The 12793-nt window shown below is 58.0% G+C and overlaps 1 protein-coding gene across 4 annotated transcripts in view; it reads left to right on the plus strand.

Moving 5' to 3' along the window:
• Positions 1 to 360: 360 nt before the first annotated feature.
• The window catches only part of HIF3A (hypoxia inducible factor 3 subunit alpha), a 28208-nt gene continuing 15775 nt past the window's right edge, over positions 361 to 12793 (plus strand). For 2 of the 4 annotated variants that reach the window (XM_044759080.2, XM_070498253.1), the window contains exons 1-7: positions 5225 to 5637; positions 6801 to 6946; positions 8625 to 8709; positions 9143 to 9255; positions 9774 to 9982; positions 11347 to 11453; positions 11747 to 11894. In XM_044759080.2, the coding sequence (XP_044615015.1) occupies positions 5364 to 5637; positions 6801 to 6946; positions 8625 to 8709; positions 9143 to 9255; positions 9774 to 9982; positions 11347 to 11453; positions 11747 to 11894 (1082 nt within the window). In that variant the 5' untranslated portion in view covers positions 5225 to 5363. Of the gene's footprint in view, positions 444 to 5180; positions 5638 to 6800; positions 6947 to 8624; positions 8710 to 9142; positions 9256 to 9773; positions 9983 to 11346; positions 11454 to 11746; positions 11895 to 12793 lie in introns of those variants that run through there. The other 2 variants (XM_044759081.2, XM_044759082.2) reach the window with 2 other exon arrangements.

Here is a 12793-nt window from a genome sequence, read left to right on the forward strand (position 1 = left end):
GGGAAGGCGAGGGTGGGGGTTAGAGAGTGGGGCCCGGGGCGTAAGGAACAGAGTGAACTGGGTGGGTTCCGAAGAGTATCGGTGTGGGAACTTCGCGGGACGGGCCGGGCCCGAAGGCTCGGCCCGCGGACCGCGCAGGCGCCGCCGCTCTAGGTCAAGTCCGCGGCAAGGGGTGCGGCCGGGGGTGTGTGTGTGTATTTCACGGCATCCCCCCCCCCAACGCCTCCCCGCTAGCCGAGTCTCCGTCTCTGGTCCCGCCCCTTTCTCGGAAGTGACCGGCGGGTCGTCCAACCAGAGCGGCGGGCCGGGCGCGGTGCAGCCAATGGCGCGGCGGGGGAGGAGCTGGGGAGGGGGCTTGCAGGGCCCGTGCGGGGGGCTGGGGGCCTCGAAGGGCTCCGGAGCCGCGACGGGCGAGCCATGGCGCTGGGGCTGCAGCGCGCAAGGTACTGGGTTCTGGGGCAGGCATGATGGGCATCGGGGGGCGGTCCTCCTTCCAGGGACCCCTGAGCCGGGCGGGGGACGCACACCCGGGTACAAGCCACGGCAGCCCCGGGACGCGTGGGTGGGGGCACAGCCCCGCCGCACCGTCTGCCCTAGGGGATCGCAGGGGTGGGAGAGTCCCCAAGTCCCCGGCTGCCCCGCCCCTCTAGGCAGGAGCGACTTCGGGGTCGTGACGCCCGAGTTCCTGCTGCTCCGAGTTCGCTTCCCCTCCTGGCTGGGTGTGAAAATCGGGGTCCCCACGGAATTGGGGGTGGTTGCGTTTGAGTAGTTCTGGGCTTCTCTGGGAGGCGTTCTCCCTCCACATATTGACCCTTCTGGGCTCCAAACCCCCAGACTTGAGGTTGTTCTTTGCTACCAGATCCCTGGGATCCTAGGGGGTATGAGGTCCCCCCAAATTGAGCCTTCTCAGCTCTAGAGAGTCCCTTGGAATGGGGAGTCAGTTCCTGAGTTCCAGAGAGATCTCCTTTAATTGGACCCTCCCTGACACAGTCGCCCAAACCTTGAGTTCCCTAGAGATAGGCAGAGGGCGTCCCCTTTCAGAAGCTCCTGGGACCCTTCCCAAGGCCTTTTGGTAGCCTTTTGGAAGATAAGGTCACCCCCTCTAATAACAGGGAAACAGCTTGACCTACTTCCCAAAGTCTGGCCCAGTTATCTCATTCCTCCACCCCCCTCCTCCCCCCAGTCCCTGTGATGGTGGGAGGGGGCCCCACCCCAGCCTTATTTGGGGAAGACCCCATGGAGGGTGCTGTGTCTGATCCTGTGCAGGCGGGGATGAGAGCGCCCCCCGCCCGCCACAGTGCCCTGCTGGGGTCATCCTGGGCGGAGGGTGGGTCTCTGTGCTCACTGCCCAGCAGGTGCAGATCTGCTGAGGTGACTGGGGACCTGTGCTCGGGGCCCACGGGCAGGACATCCTATCTGGCCATGTTTTCACGGGACCCCGGAAAATGTCCCTGGCCCTTGGTTTCCCCCTGTCCAATCTGAGGCGTCCAAGAAGCCTCACCCCCTTCCCTCCTCCCTGGCTTCGCAGGTCTGATTGGATCTGTCTACACCCCCTATGTTTTCACCCACCCAAGCCGCACCCCTCTCCCCCCAATTCTGTTCCAGTCTCTGGCTCTGGGCCCGCCAGGGAACTCCATCCCACCATCTCTGGGCCAGCCCCGGCCCAGCCCCTCCCAGCGCCCCCTTCTGGCTGGGTGGGGGCCCCTCTTGGCTGAGCTGGGGTGCTCCCCCTTCCCCAGCGAAGGCCAGCCCTTTCCTGTGGTGTCATCCAGCCCTGTGCGCCACCCACTCGTAACTCGCACCCGGATCCCGGCCCCGCTTCATCCCCTCCTGCACCCCTAGGATGGCACCTGGGCCAACGGGGGCCTGGGTGATGGTGAGTGGGCCCCCCCCACCTCCTCACCCCCTTCCTTCCTTCCAGCTGGGGCTTCCTGCTGCCCCCGGGCAGGGGTGTTCTTCGGAAGTCCCTGATGGGCCTGTTGTCCCAGGCCCCCCCAGGTTGGAGGGTTCCCCGGAGAAGATAGGACTTCGGGTACGGGCACCCCACTGGATTCCATGCCCTGGGAATGAGTGGCGCGGGGGGGGAGCAGAGAGACACCCCCTGACTGCCACCCCGAAGTCCCTTATCAAATCCAAACCCTGCCTTGGGCCTCTCAGGCCACGCCTGGGCAGTGCCAAGAGGGGTCCCCGCCCAGATACAGCCTGAGCCCCCCCAAATCCTCTACATTTTCTGCAAGATCCAAGAGCCAGCTGAGTGTGAGAAGAGACACCCAGGGGCAGCCCTGAATGTGGGCCGGCGTCTCCCTACTTTCTCTGGGCCTTTGCTCACGGGTGACAAGTTCTTCAGGATCAGGAAAAGTGGACTTCTCCTTCTCCTGGTTGGGGGGGCCCCAGGCCCCATTCCCAGGCCTCACCCTGGGGCCTCCAGGCCCTGGCCCCACCCCCTGTTCTCTGCTGGAACACAGAGGAAGGGTGGCAGGGTTCCAGCCGCACGTCCCAGGCTGGGCAGAGTGCCAGGGGGCTGGACCAGGGCCGGGCACGCGGCCAGCTGGAGAGACTGGCCAGCTATGGAAACCAGAGGCAGCAGAAGTGGGACACGGGGAAGGGACGGAGGCCACTGGGCAAAGGAGGGGCAGGGCAGGGGCCCCTTGGGGGGGGACACACCTGCCAAGGCATGACATTTAAGAGCACAGGCCCCAAAGTCGGGGTTCAAATCCAAGCTCTCCCAGTTCCTGGCTGTGTGGCCTTGTGCCAGTGACTGCCTCTCTGAGCCTGAGTTTCATCGCCTGGAAAATGGGGGTCATCCCTCCCCTCCCCCAGATCAAGCTGAGGAGCCATGGGGGAACAGATCTTTGGGGCAGGACAGCCCGTCGATGTGCAATAAGCTGTGTTCAAGTCACACGGAGATCTGGGCAGAAGTGGACACACACACGGTGGGGCTAACTGAGACGCGTTGAGCATAATCAGTGGAGGGCCCTGGAGTTCCCGGCTAGGTGACTTGGGGGCCGGAGATGCCATCGCTCAGAGCCTTTGTCAGAGAGAGACCACTTCTGGTTCATAGGGTTGTTCAAAGGATTCAGTGGGGTCTCCTGCTCCGTGAGTGTCCAATACACCAAAGCCATCATTATTATCACGATCACTGTTATTTAGTCTTCTTCCCAAAATGCTTGTGTAAAAGTCATGGATGGAATTGCACACACACGCCACACCCCAGGGTTACCACCAGGGCCCACGGGTTTCTCCAGTGCCCGAAAGGTTCCTAAGTCTTCCAGCCTTGACGTGGACAGAGGGGGAATAATAAGTTTACCCTTTTTAGAGCACTCATCCATTGCCACGCCCTGTTCTAAGGCCCTCACATATTTCATTTAATCTTCAAAACGGCCCTATGAGGTTGTGTTGTGATGGTGCACAGGGAGGCTGTGCAGTTTGTCCAGAGTCACACAGTGAATAAGAAATGGAGTCGAGACTGGACCCCTGAACCAGAGGGACTAGCCCCTGCTCTGTTTAAAAGGAAAGGCCAGAGATCCAGGTGTCCGTGAGGCCAGCCAGAGGCCCACGCTTCCTGTCAGAAGACCATCCAGAGAACAGGCTGGGAGCTGGAAGGAGGGTCCCGCTGCAGGCACCAGCTGGCTCCTTCTATGGGGAGAGAAGTCTGCCACGGAGGATTACAGAGCCCAGCTGCCTGGGAGGTGGGGGGCTGGCCCCACCCCTGTTCCTGTTCCCTCAGTCCGGGCCCCCAGCTCCGTGAGGCCCGCCCACCCCCACCCTCTGGGCAGGAAGACAAACAGGGCTGGGACAGGCCAGGACGGAATGTCCTCTGGGCAGAGCAGGACTGGAGGCCCTTGCCCCCACCAGCCAGGAGGGAGGGATGGGGGCGATTGCTGGCTCCCTCCACCACTCCACCCAGCCTGCCCCCTTCTGTCCCTCCCACCTGGTTGCCCTGTGGAGTTTTTCCCCCTCTGTAGCCAGACACGACAGTCCCCTCTCCTCTCCCCATTGTGGGGCTGCAGGTCTTCTGCTTGGGGGTGAGGTTGATGCCACCCCCTAGAAGTGGCCTCTCTGGCTTTTAGGAAGGGAAGGCTCCCCTTCTAGAGTTCTACTTCCCTGGGCTGGGTTACAAGGAAGGAATGAAGGACCATCACTGCCTGGGTCCAAATCGCAGCTCTGCTGGTTACTGGCTTTGTGACTTTTGGGGCAAAAGATTTCACCTGGCAGAGCCTCAGTTTCCCCTTTGTGAAATGGATGTTTAAAGTGCCTCCCGCTTGGGTCTCCTAGGATTGACTGCGTACACACAGGCAGAGTACTGACTATGGTGCCAGACACATGAATGCTTAGCACACCATAGCTGCTTATTAATGGTTTTACCAATATTATAAATATAGATACAATTATATATATGTAGGATCCTCTATAATTTTTTTTCCCAAAAAACTGTAGAGTTTGGGTTCAGAAGACCTGGAGTTTGACTTTTAAGACAGTGGCACAAACAAAGAGAAACATTAAAACCTGGAGATAAACCCAGGGCCCCAGAACAGAGAAAACTGAGGAATTCAAGCACACCAGGATTCCAAGCCTGGCTTCACACCTGATGGGCGAACGCTGCACCTCTCTGTGCCTCGGTTTCCTCATCTGTTCAATGGGGATAATGTTATTACCTTCTTTCTAGGGTTGTCTGAGCTCTAAATGGGTTAATATACGTTACACATTTGGCACAGGGATTGACATAATAGTAAAAGCTGGATAAGTGGCAGGTATTTGTGACAAAATGATGCTCACCCTGCCCCCACCCGTGCGTGCAGAATGTGGGCATTTGAAGTGGATTAAAGAGCAGGGGTGAGTGGTTACCTGTCGTCTAGACAGAACCCTGGGGTCAGTTTGCTGTCACCCTGGCAGGGCCCCTGTTGGTGGGTCGTTGGACTTTGAAATCTGTGCTGGAAGATTCTGAGGACTCAGCTCAGCTGGTAGGGGAAAGGGCGGGAGAGGGGGTTCTGGGAGCTGTAGGGCAGGGGGCCTGGGAGACTGCAGGCGTCTTCTTCGTGCTCCCTTCCTTGGCTCTGGGCCAGGTCGGCCAGCTCTCCCCGCCCCCCACTCCCCCCACCCCCAGCAGGAGGCCTCCCTGGCCCCCAGGCGTCCCAAGCCCAGGGAATAAACAACAGATAAGTCAGGGAGGGGACAGAGCGGCTCTGGGCACGCCTCAGAGAGGAGTGAGGCGCTGGTGGGCTGGCGTGGGGACAGATAAAACCCGAGGCGAGGAGCGGCTCCAGAGTCTAACCCTCCCAGGTCCAGAGAGCTTCGGGGACTCGTCCGGGCCACAAAGCGAGGCCTTCACAGTCGTGGCCCTGCTGTCTGTGAGCCCGGGCCCCATGTGGCAGCACCCCACGTGCTTGTCCCCTCCGCCTCTTTCCCTTCCCGGGACGCCACCAGTGAATGCCGCCCATGCCGGCAGGTCGAGCACCGAGCTGCGCAAGGAGAAGTCCCGGGATGCGGCCCGCAGCCGGCGCAGCCAGGAGACCGAGGTGCTGTACCAGCTGGCGCACACGCTGCCCTTCGCGCGCGGGGTCAGCGCCCACCTGGACAAGGCCTCCATCATGCGCCTCACCATCAGCTACCTGCGCATGCACCGCCTCTGCGCCGCAGGTGAGCCCCGCCCCCGGGGAGGCCCTCCTCGGCGAGGCCCCGCCCCCGGAAAGCTGCATCCTTGGGGTGGCCCGGCCTCCGGGAAGCCCTCTCTCCACAAGGCCCCGCCCCCGACGTCTTCCCGGCGGAGCCCCACCCCTCTGGCCCGCCTCCCTGGTGAGGCACCGCCCCCTTCGAATTCCGGGCCAGTCGGAGCCCAGTTCCCTGGGAGGCCCCGCCCCCTTAGGAGTCTATCACTCGTGAGGCCCCGCCTTTTGGAATGCGCCCTTGGGAAGCTCCGCCTCCTTAGGGTTAGAACTCAAGGAATAGGAGGCCTGCTGCTCCTTAAGGCGCGTCAACCCCTAGGATTTGGTCCCCTGGGAGACCTTCCTGGCTAGGCCCCGTCCCCTTAAATAATAAATACCCCTGGGAGGCTTCGCTGCCCAATTTTTAATTACTTGAGAAAGTCTCTCTTCCCCTCCCCTAGCTCTACGGCTGGTCCTTTTAGTAGCAATCCCCTAGAACTCCCACCAGTTAGAATTCCACTCTGCAGGAGGCTTTGCCACACTCACCGCCCCCCCCCCGCACCCTCCCCCCCCCCCACACACACAGTCCTTGGAATCCCAGGACCCTGAAAAGATTTTATTATAAGGAACATAGAGTCATCCTCTGGCTGGCTCTGCCCATTAGACTTCCCTGCCCCCTAGAATTTGACTTCTCTGGGAGGCCCTGTCCCCTTAGAGTTCTGTCGCCTAGGAGTCCTTGCTTTTTTAGAATTCTGCCCACCTGCAAGGTCATTCCCCAAGAATTCTGAACTCCTGGGAGGCTTGGCCCCCTTAGAATTCTGACTCCCCCTAGGCCCTAGCCCCTTAGAATTTTGACCCCCTAGGAACTCTGTCCCCTTAGAATTCTGTCCTCTGAGAGGCCCACCCCCTTAGAATTCTATTCCTTTGGGAGACCCCTACCTCCTTAGAATTGTGTCCCTCTAGGAGGCCCTGCTCCCTTAGAATTCTGATCCTTGTTGGCCCTGCCCTCTTCCTTGGGACTGCAAGCCACTGGGATGTGCCCCCACTCACCTCGGGGTACCTATACGTTCTTCTGAGTGAGGGAAGGCAGGGGGGGTCGAGCCAGGGCAGGCCCACGGCTGAATAGAGATGCCCCATCCACCCTGGCCCGGACACCAGGGGAGTGGAACCAGGTGGCAGCAGGGGGCGGACCGCTGGATGCCTGCTACCTGAAGGCCCTGGAGGGTTTCGTCATGGTGCTCACCGCCGAGGGAGACATGGCTTACCTGTCGGAGAATGTCAGCAAACACTTGGGCCTCAGTCAGGTGAGAGGAGCTGCCTGCTTTGTGCCTGGCCCCATGCAGGTGATGCAGGGATGCAGAGGGGGCAAGGACCACCTTAGCCGTGCCTTTACAGGGCCCACAGTACAGAGGGACGACAGACGTGTCCCCAGACGGGGGAGCCTCAGAATGGTCGGGGCTGGGATGGGACAGGACAGCCTTGGGGGTTGTGCGTGCCTGGGGATGGGGGATACCTGCCCCAGCCTGAGGGGCAGTGGAGAGCTTCCTGGAGGAGAAGACATCGGTTCTGAAACATGAAGGACTTAGCCAGTCAAGGGATATGGGAAATGGATGGCAGCAGTGAAGACTGGGAAGGTACATGGCCGAGGGGACAGAATATGCAAAGACCCAGGGGTGAGATAAAACAGACCATTTGGGAGAAATAAAGATAATTATCCTGGCTACGTGCAGAGTGCAGTGGGAGAAGGTGAGAGAAAAAAGGCTAGCGAGGTCAGCAGGGGCTAGATAGTTTAGGGCCAAATTAGAAGGTTTATGGCCAGGGCACTGGGGAGCCATGGGAGGATTTTAAGCAGGGGAGAGGTTGTCTCAGAGAGGTAGAATCAGATTTACATTTCAGAAAGCCCCCTCTGGGTGCTGCACAGAGATAGCCTTGGAGGGGGCGAGACCAGAGGCTGGGAGATCCCCAAGGAGGTGGATGCCGGGCCTCAGGTGGGAGTAAGGCCTTGGGGCTGGGAAGACAAGCAAGGGACACTGAGGGACTAGAACTAATTTCAGCTAATCCTCACAGCAAGCCCCATATGAGAGCTACCGTTCTTTTTTTTTCTACTTCATGTAAATGGGCTCCGTGGTTGGCATCCGTTGCTTTTTCCTGCCTCATTACCCCACCTCTGGTCCCAATTTCTCTGTCAACTTGAGCTCTTGGGCTCAGAGAGGTGAATGTCCCAAGGTCCCAAAGCTCGGAAGTGGCAGAGCCAGAATTCAAATCGAGCTACAAGAGGGGCCATCAGAGGAGGAAGAGCTCACTTCCCTAGTCCAGCATCACCACCGGGCTGTGAGCTGTGTGGGTCCCCTTTCGTCTGTGTCCCCTCCTCCCAGCACCAGGCTCCTTTCCTGAACTGAAAGAGCAAGTTGGTCTTTGGCTTGCCAAACGGGTGGGATTTGAACAGGGTCTCACCTCAGGGCCTTTGCACTTGCTGTTCCCTCTTTCCAGAACACTCTACTCCAGAGAGCCACAAGACCACTCACCGGCTTTGTTTAGCAATTTGTTTAAATGTCACCTCTGCAAAGAAACTGTCCCTGACAACTGCCTCTAAGATAGCCTTGCATCCTTTCATCACTTTACTCTGCTTTCGTTTTCTTCCTATTACTTATTATATTGTTTCACATATGTGTGCTGTTTTCTTTCTGTTTTTCTTTGTTTCTTGTCTATCTCCTCCTGCCAGCCGGTAAGCTCTGAGAGGAGGGATTCTGTGTGGTCACTGCTGTGCCCACACCCTCTAGAAGAGGGCCTGCAAATAGCATGCTGAAGAAAGGAATGAAGGCATGAATGAATGAATGAATGAATGAATAGGGAGAGGGACGAAGTAATCCGGGCTCATGAACTAGGGCAGGGCTGATGAGGATGGGAAGGAGGAGCTGGGTCGGAGACCCTGGTGAATGTGCTTTCCCTCCCAGACACCACCTCTGCTTCCCTCCCTCGCAGCTGGAGCTCATCGGACACAGCATCTTTGATTTCATCCATCCCTGTGACCAAGAGGAGCTGCAGGACGCCCTGACCCCACGGCACAGTGAGTTCCCTGGAGGCCTCTATCCCCACAGCACAGAAACTGAGGCTCCACCCTCCCCCCAGCATCTCCCCTCCTCTGGAAGATTGGACTGAGAGAAATGGGGCGAGGAGGACGCAGCCCTGCCCTGGGTCTGAGGGGACATGGCCCTTCCCTGGGCTCCAAGGGGATGTGGCCCTGCCCTGGGGTCCGAGGGGACACGGCCTGCCCTAGGGTCCGAGGGGACACGGGCCTGCCCTGGGGCCCGAGGGGACACATCCCTGCCCTGGGAGGTCTGAAGGAGATACCCCACCCCCGAGGGCCCCTCTCTGGTTCCGGGTCTCAGTTTGGTGATGAGGCTGGGGAGACTGAGTCCCCAGGGTGCTGGAGGGAACTGGGCCCTGTGCGAGGCTGCCTAGTGACCGGCGCCCCCCCCCCCCACCGTGGCCCTCCCCAGGCCTCTCCAAAAAGAAGCCGGAGGCCCCCACAGAGCGGTGCTTCTCCTTGCGCATGAAGAGCACCCTCACCAGCCGCGGGCGCACCCTCAACCTCAAAGCGGCCACCTGGAAGGTGGGCAGGGCTGGCCTGAGGAGGGCGAGGGGCCTGGGGGCCTGCTGGGGCTGGGATGAGCCCTCAAATTCTGGCAGCAGGTTGGAGCCTAGGGTGTCCTAGGCCGGGGATCCTGTGGGGCTCTCAGGCTGGATCCAGTGGATCCTTCAGGTGTCTAGGAGATTGGGGGTCTGTGGAGTTATGGGTCTGGGGATCCTGAATCCTTTCTTAGGCTGGATCTCTGTGGGGCTGGGGCTGGGGGCTCCTCAGCCCCCATGGGGTTGGAATCTCCATGGGGTTGGAATCTGGGGACCCTCAGAGCTCCCTGAGTCTTGGAATCTGGGGGGTCATCAGAACTTCCTTAGGTTGGTCTCTATGGGGTTGAGGTCCAGGGTGTCCTCAGAGCTCTCTGAGCTGCCCCCCTGGAGACCTCAGGGCCTTCTTCTTCTCCGCTCCCTGTGGGGCCACAGACATGCCTCCCGGCCCCGTGAGTGGCCCCAGGCCCAGGCGCGTCACCGCCTTGCTCTGCCCCCCACCAGGTGCTACACTGCTCTGGACACATGAGGGCCTACAAGCCCCCTGCACAGACTTCTCCAGCTGGGAGCCCCACCCTGGAGCCCCCCTTGCAATGCCTGGTGCTCATCTGTGAAGCCATCCCTCACCCGGGCAGCCTGGAGCCCCCGTTGGGCCGGGGTGCCTTCCTCAGCCGCCACAGCCTGGACATGAAGTTCACCTACTGCGACGAGAGGTGGGCGGGAGCCCTGTCTTCGTCTGCCTTCCTGCCCAACTTCCCTCCCTCTGTTTCTTCTCCCGCTGCCCGGGTCCTCTCTCTGGTCTGTTTCTGTCTCTCGGACTCCATCTCTCTCTGTCTCTGTGTGTCTGCCCGTCTCTGAATTTTCTGTGGGTCTTTTCATCTTTGATCGTGTCTCTCTCTCTCTGTGTCTTTCTCATAGTTTCTCCCTCCTGGTCCTTCTGTTGCTTTCCTTAAGCGAGTCAATTGGTGGCAAGCAGGTAGTCCAGTGTCGACACGCAGTAAGCACTCCATAAACCGTCATTATTCATTCTCCCTCCACCCTTCCCTTTCTCCCTTTTTCTCTCTCCCCTCTGCTCCTCTCTCCCTCCCTGCCTCCCTTCATTTTTCGGTGTCTTCCTTCTTTCCCTCATCCCAGAGTTGCAGGCGATTCTGGCTTCAGACTGTGGGTTTAAATCCTGGCTGTGTGCCTTTGGCCAAACGACTTCACCTCTCTGGGCCACACTTTCCTCCTCTGTCCTATGGAACGACAGCAGAATCTACTTCAAACGGTCGTTCTGAGCGCCCGGTGGGTTGCCTGGCACAGAGCCCTATAGAAGTGTGTGTTTTTTAAATCATTATCATCATGATTACTTTTTATTTCTCTTCATTCTTCTCTTTTCGTGATTTTCTTCCTTCCTCTTCCCCTGTCGTATTTCTTTCACATTGTCTCTTTTTCTTTCTTCACTCTTCCCATTTCCACCCTCTTTCTCCCCTCATGTTAGTTTCCTGTTGCGATGGTAGCATAGACCACAAAAGTTGTGCCTCAAGACGACCCACATTCACTGTTTCACGGTTCTGGAGGTGAGACATCTGAAATGAGTCTTATGAAGCTAAAATCAAGGGCTGTGTTCCTTCTGGAGGCTCCATGGAAGAATCGTTGCCTTAAAAGCTTCTGGAGACTTCCTACATTCCTTGGCTCGTGGCCCCTTTCGCCATCTTCAGCCTCTCCTCCATCATTGCATCTCCTATTCTCACTCTGATCGTCTGCCTCCGTCTTATAGGGACCCCTGCGATTACACTGGGTCCACCCAGATAATCCGGGATCATCTCCCATCTCAGGATCCCTAACTTCATCACATATGCAGAGTCTCTTTTGCCATGTGAGGTGGCATATTCCCAGGTTCCGGGAATCAGGACGTCTTTGGGCGCCATTATGGAGCCTACCACGTCTCCTTTTCTATTTCTTGTTCTTTCCCTTTCTGTTACAACCCTGTCTCTCTGTCTTGCTGGCTTCCTCCCTTTGTCCCCCTGCCCCTTCCCTCCACCCACCCTCCACCTCAGCCAGTTTAACTGACCAGGCCCCCCCGCCCCCATCCCAGGATCGCGGAGGTTGCCGGCTACAGCCCCGATGACCTGATTGGCTGTTCCGCCTACGAGTACATCCATGCGCTGGACTCCGACGCAGTGGGTCAGAGCATCCACACCCGTACGTGTTCCCAGTCCATTTCCCGGGGCCTGGAGCTGGCACTACATGGCCCCAGACAACACCGACTCCCTGCTCCCCAGGGAACCTATCCCCCCACCCTCTGAAGCCAGCCCCCCAGCTCCCCACAGCTCAGGGAGTCTTCCTCCTCCCCACCCCAACACCAGCTCCCTGCTCCCCAAGCCCCAGGGAGCCTTCTCTTCTCTGGCCCCTTCATACCCAACCTCTGCTCCCAGATCCTTCTCTCCCCACTTGCCCCTTCTGTGGCCCTGACCCCTCCCTGTCCCCTTTCGCAGTGCTGAGCAAGGGCCAGGCAGTAACGGGGCAGTATCGCTTCCTGGCCCGGAGTGGTGGCTACCTGTGGACCCAGACCCAGGCCACAGTGGTGTCGGGGGGCCGGGGCCCCCAGTCAGAGAGTATTGTCTGTGTCCACTTCCTGATCAGGTAAGCGGGAGGGGGTGGGGCGGCTATGTGGGTGGGTCTGGTCTGCATGTGTGTGAGAGGCAGCGTGCACAGCTCCATGAATGTGGAACGTGTGTGACTAAATGCACCCACGTGTCTACAGGCACACACGAAGGTGCACGGGGGTGTGTCCGTTACTTTACACTGAAAGGACTCTATAACTTAAGAAATTTAGCAGAATCCTGGGGATGTTTTTGCTTTTTAAAAAAATGAAGTGTCACTCTTTTTAAAAAATGAAGATTCACTCTTTTTGGTGTACGGTTCTGTGCGTTTTGCTATGTGTGGAATTGTGTAACCACTACCACAATCAAGCAATAGAATAATCTCATCACCCAAAAAAATTCTCTCCTAATGAACCCCAGCCCACCTCCAGTCCCTGGCGACCACCGATCTGTTCTCTGACCCTAGAATTTTGCCTTTTCTAAGATGTCATCCTGGAAAATCCTATAGGATGTAGGATTTTGAGTTTGGCTTTTTTCACTCATAACGTATTTAAAATTCATCTCTGTTGTGGTGCGTGTCAATGGTTCCTTTTTAATGCTGAGTGGTATTCTGTGATGTGAATATGAGTGGACCACTGTTTGTTTATCCACTCACCAGTGGGCGGACATTTGAGCTGTTCCCTATTTTGGGTGATGATGCAAAAAGCCACTGTAAACATTCTCATACAGGATTTTGTGAGATCATGTGTTTTCATTTCTCTTGAGTAAACACCAAGGAGTGGAATGGATGGGTCCTACGGTCAGTGTATATTTAACTTCCTAAGAAACTGCCAAACCGCTTTCCGAAGGGCCGTACCATTTTGCAGTCCCATCAGCGATGTCCGAGGGTTCCAGTTCCTCAGCCTCCTTGCCAGCCTTTTGCTTTGTTTTGTCTTGTTG

This window comes from Equus asinus, chromosome 26 (genome assembly GCF_041296235.1).
Source record: "Equus asinus isolate D_3611 breed Donkey chromosome 26, EquAss-T2T_v2, whole genome shotgun sequence".
NCBI classification, from domain to species: Eukaryota; Metazoa; Chordata; class Mammalia; order Perissodactyla; family Equidae; genus Equus; species Equus asinus.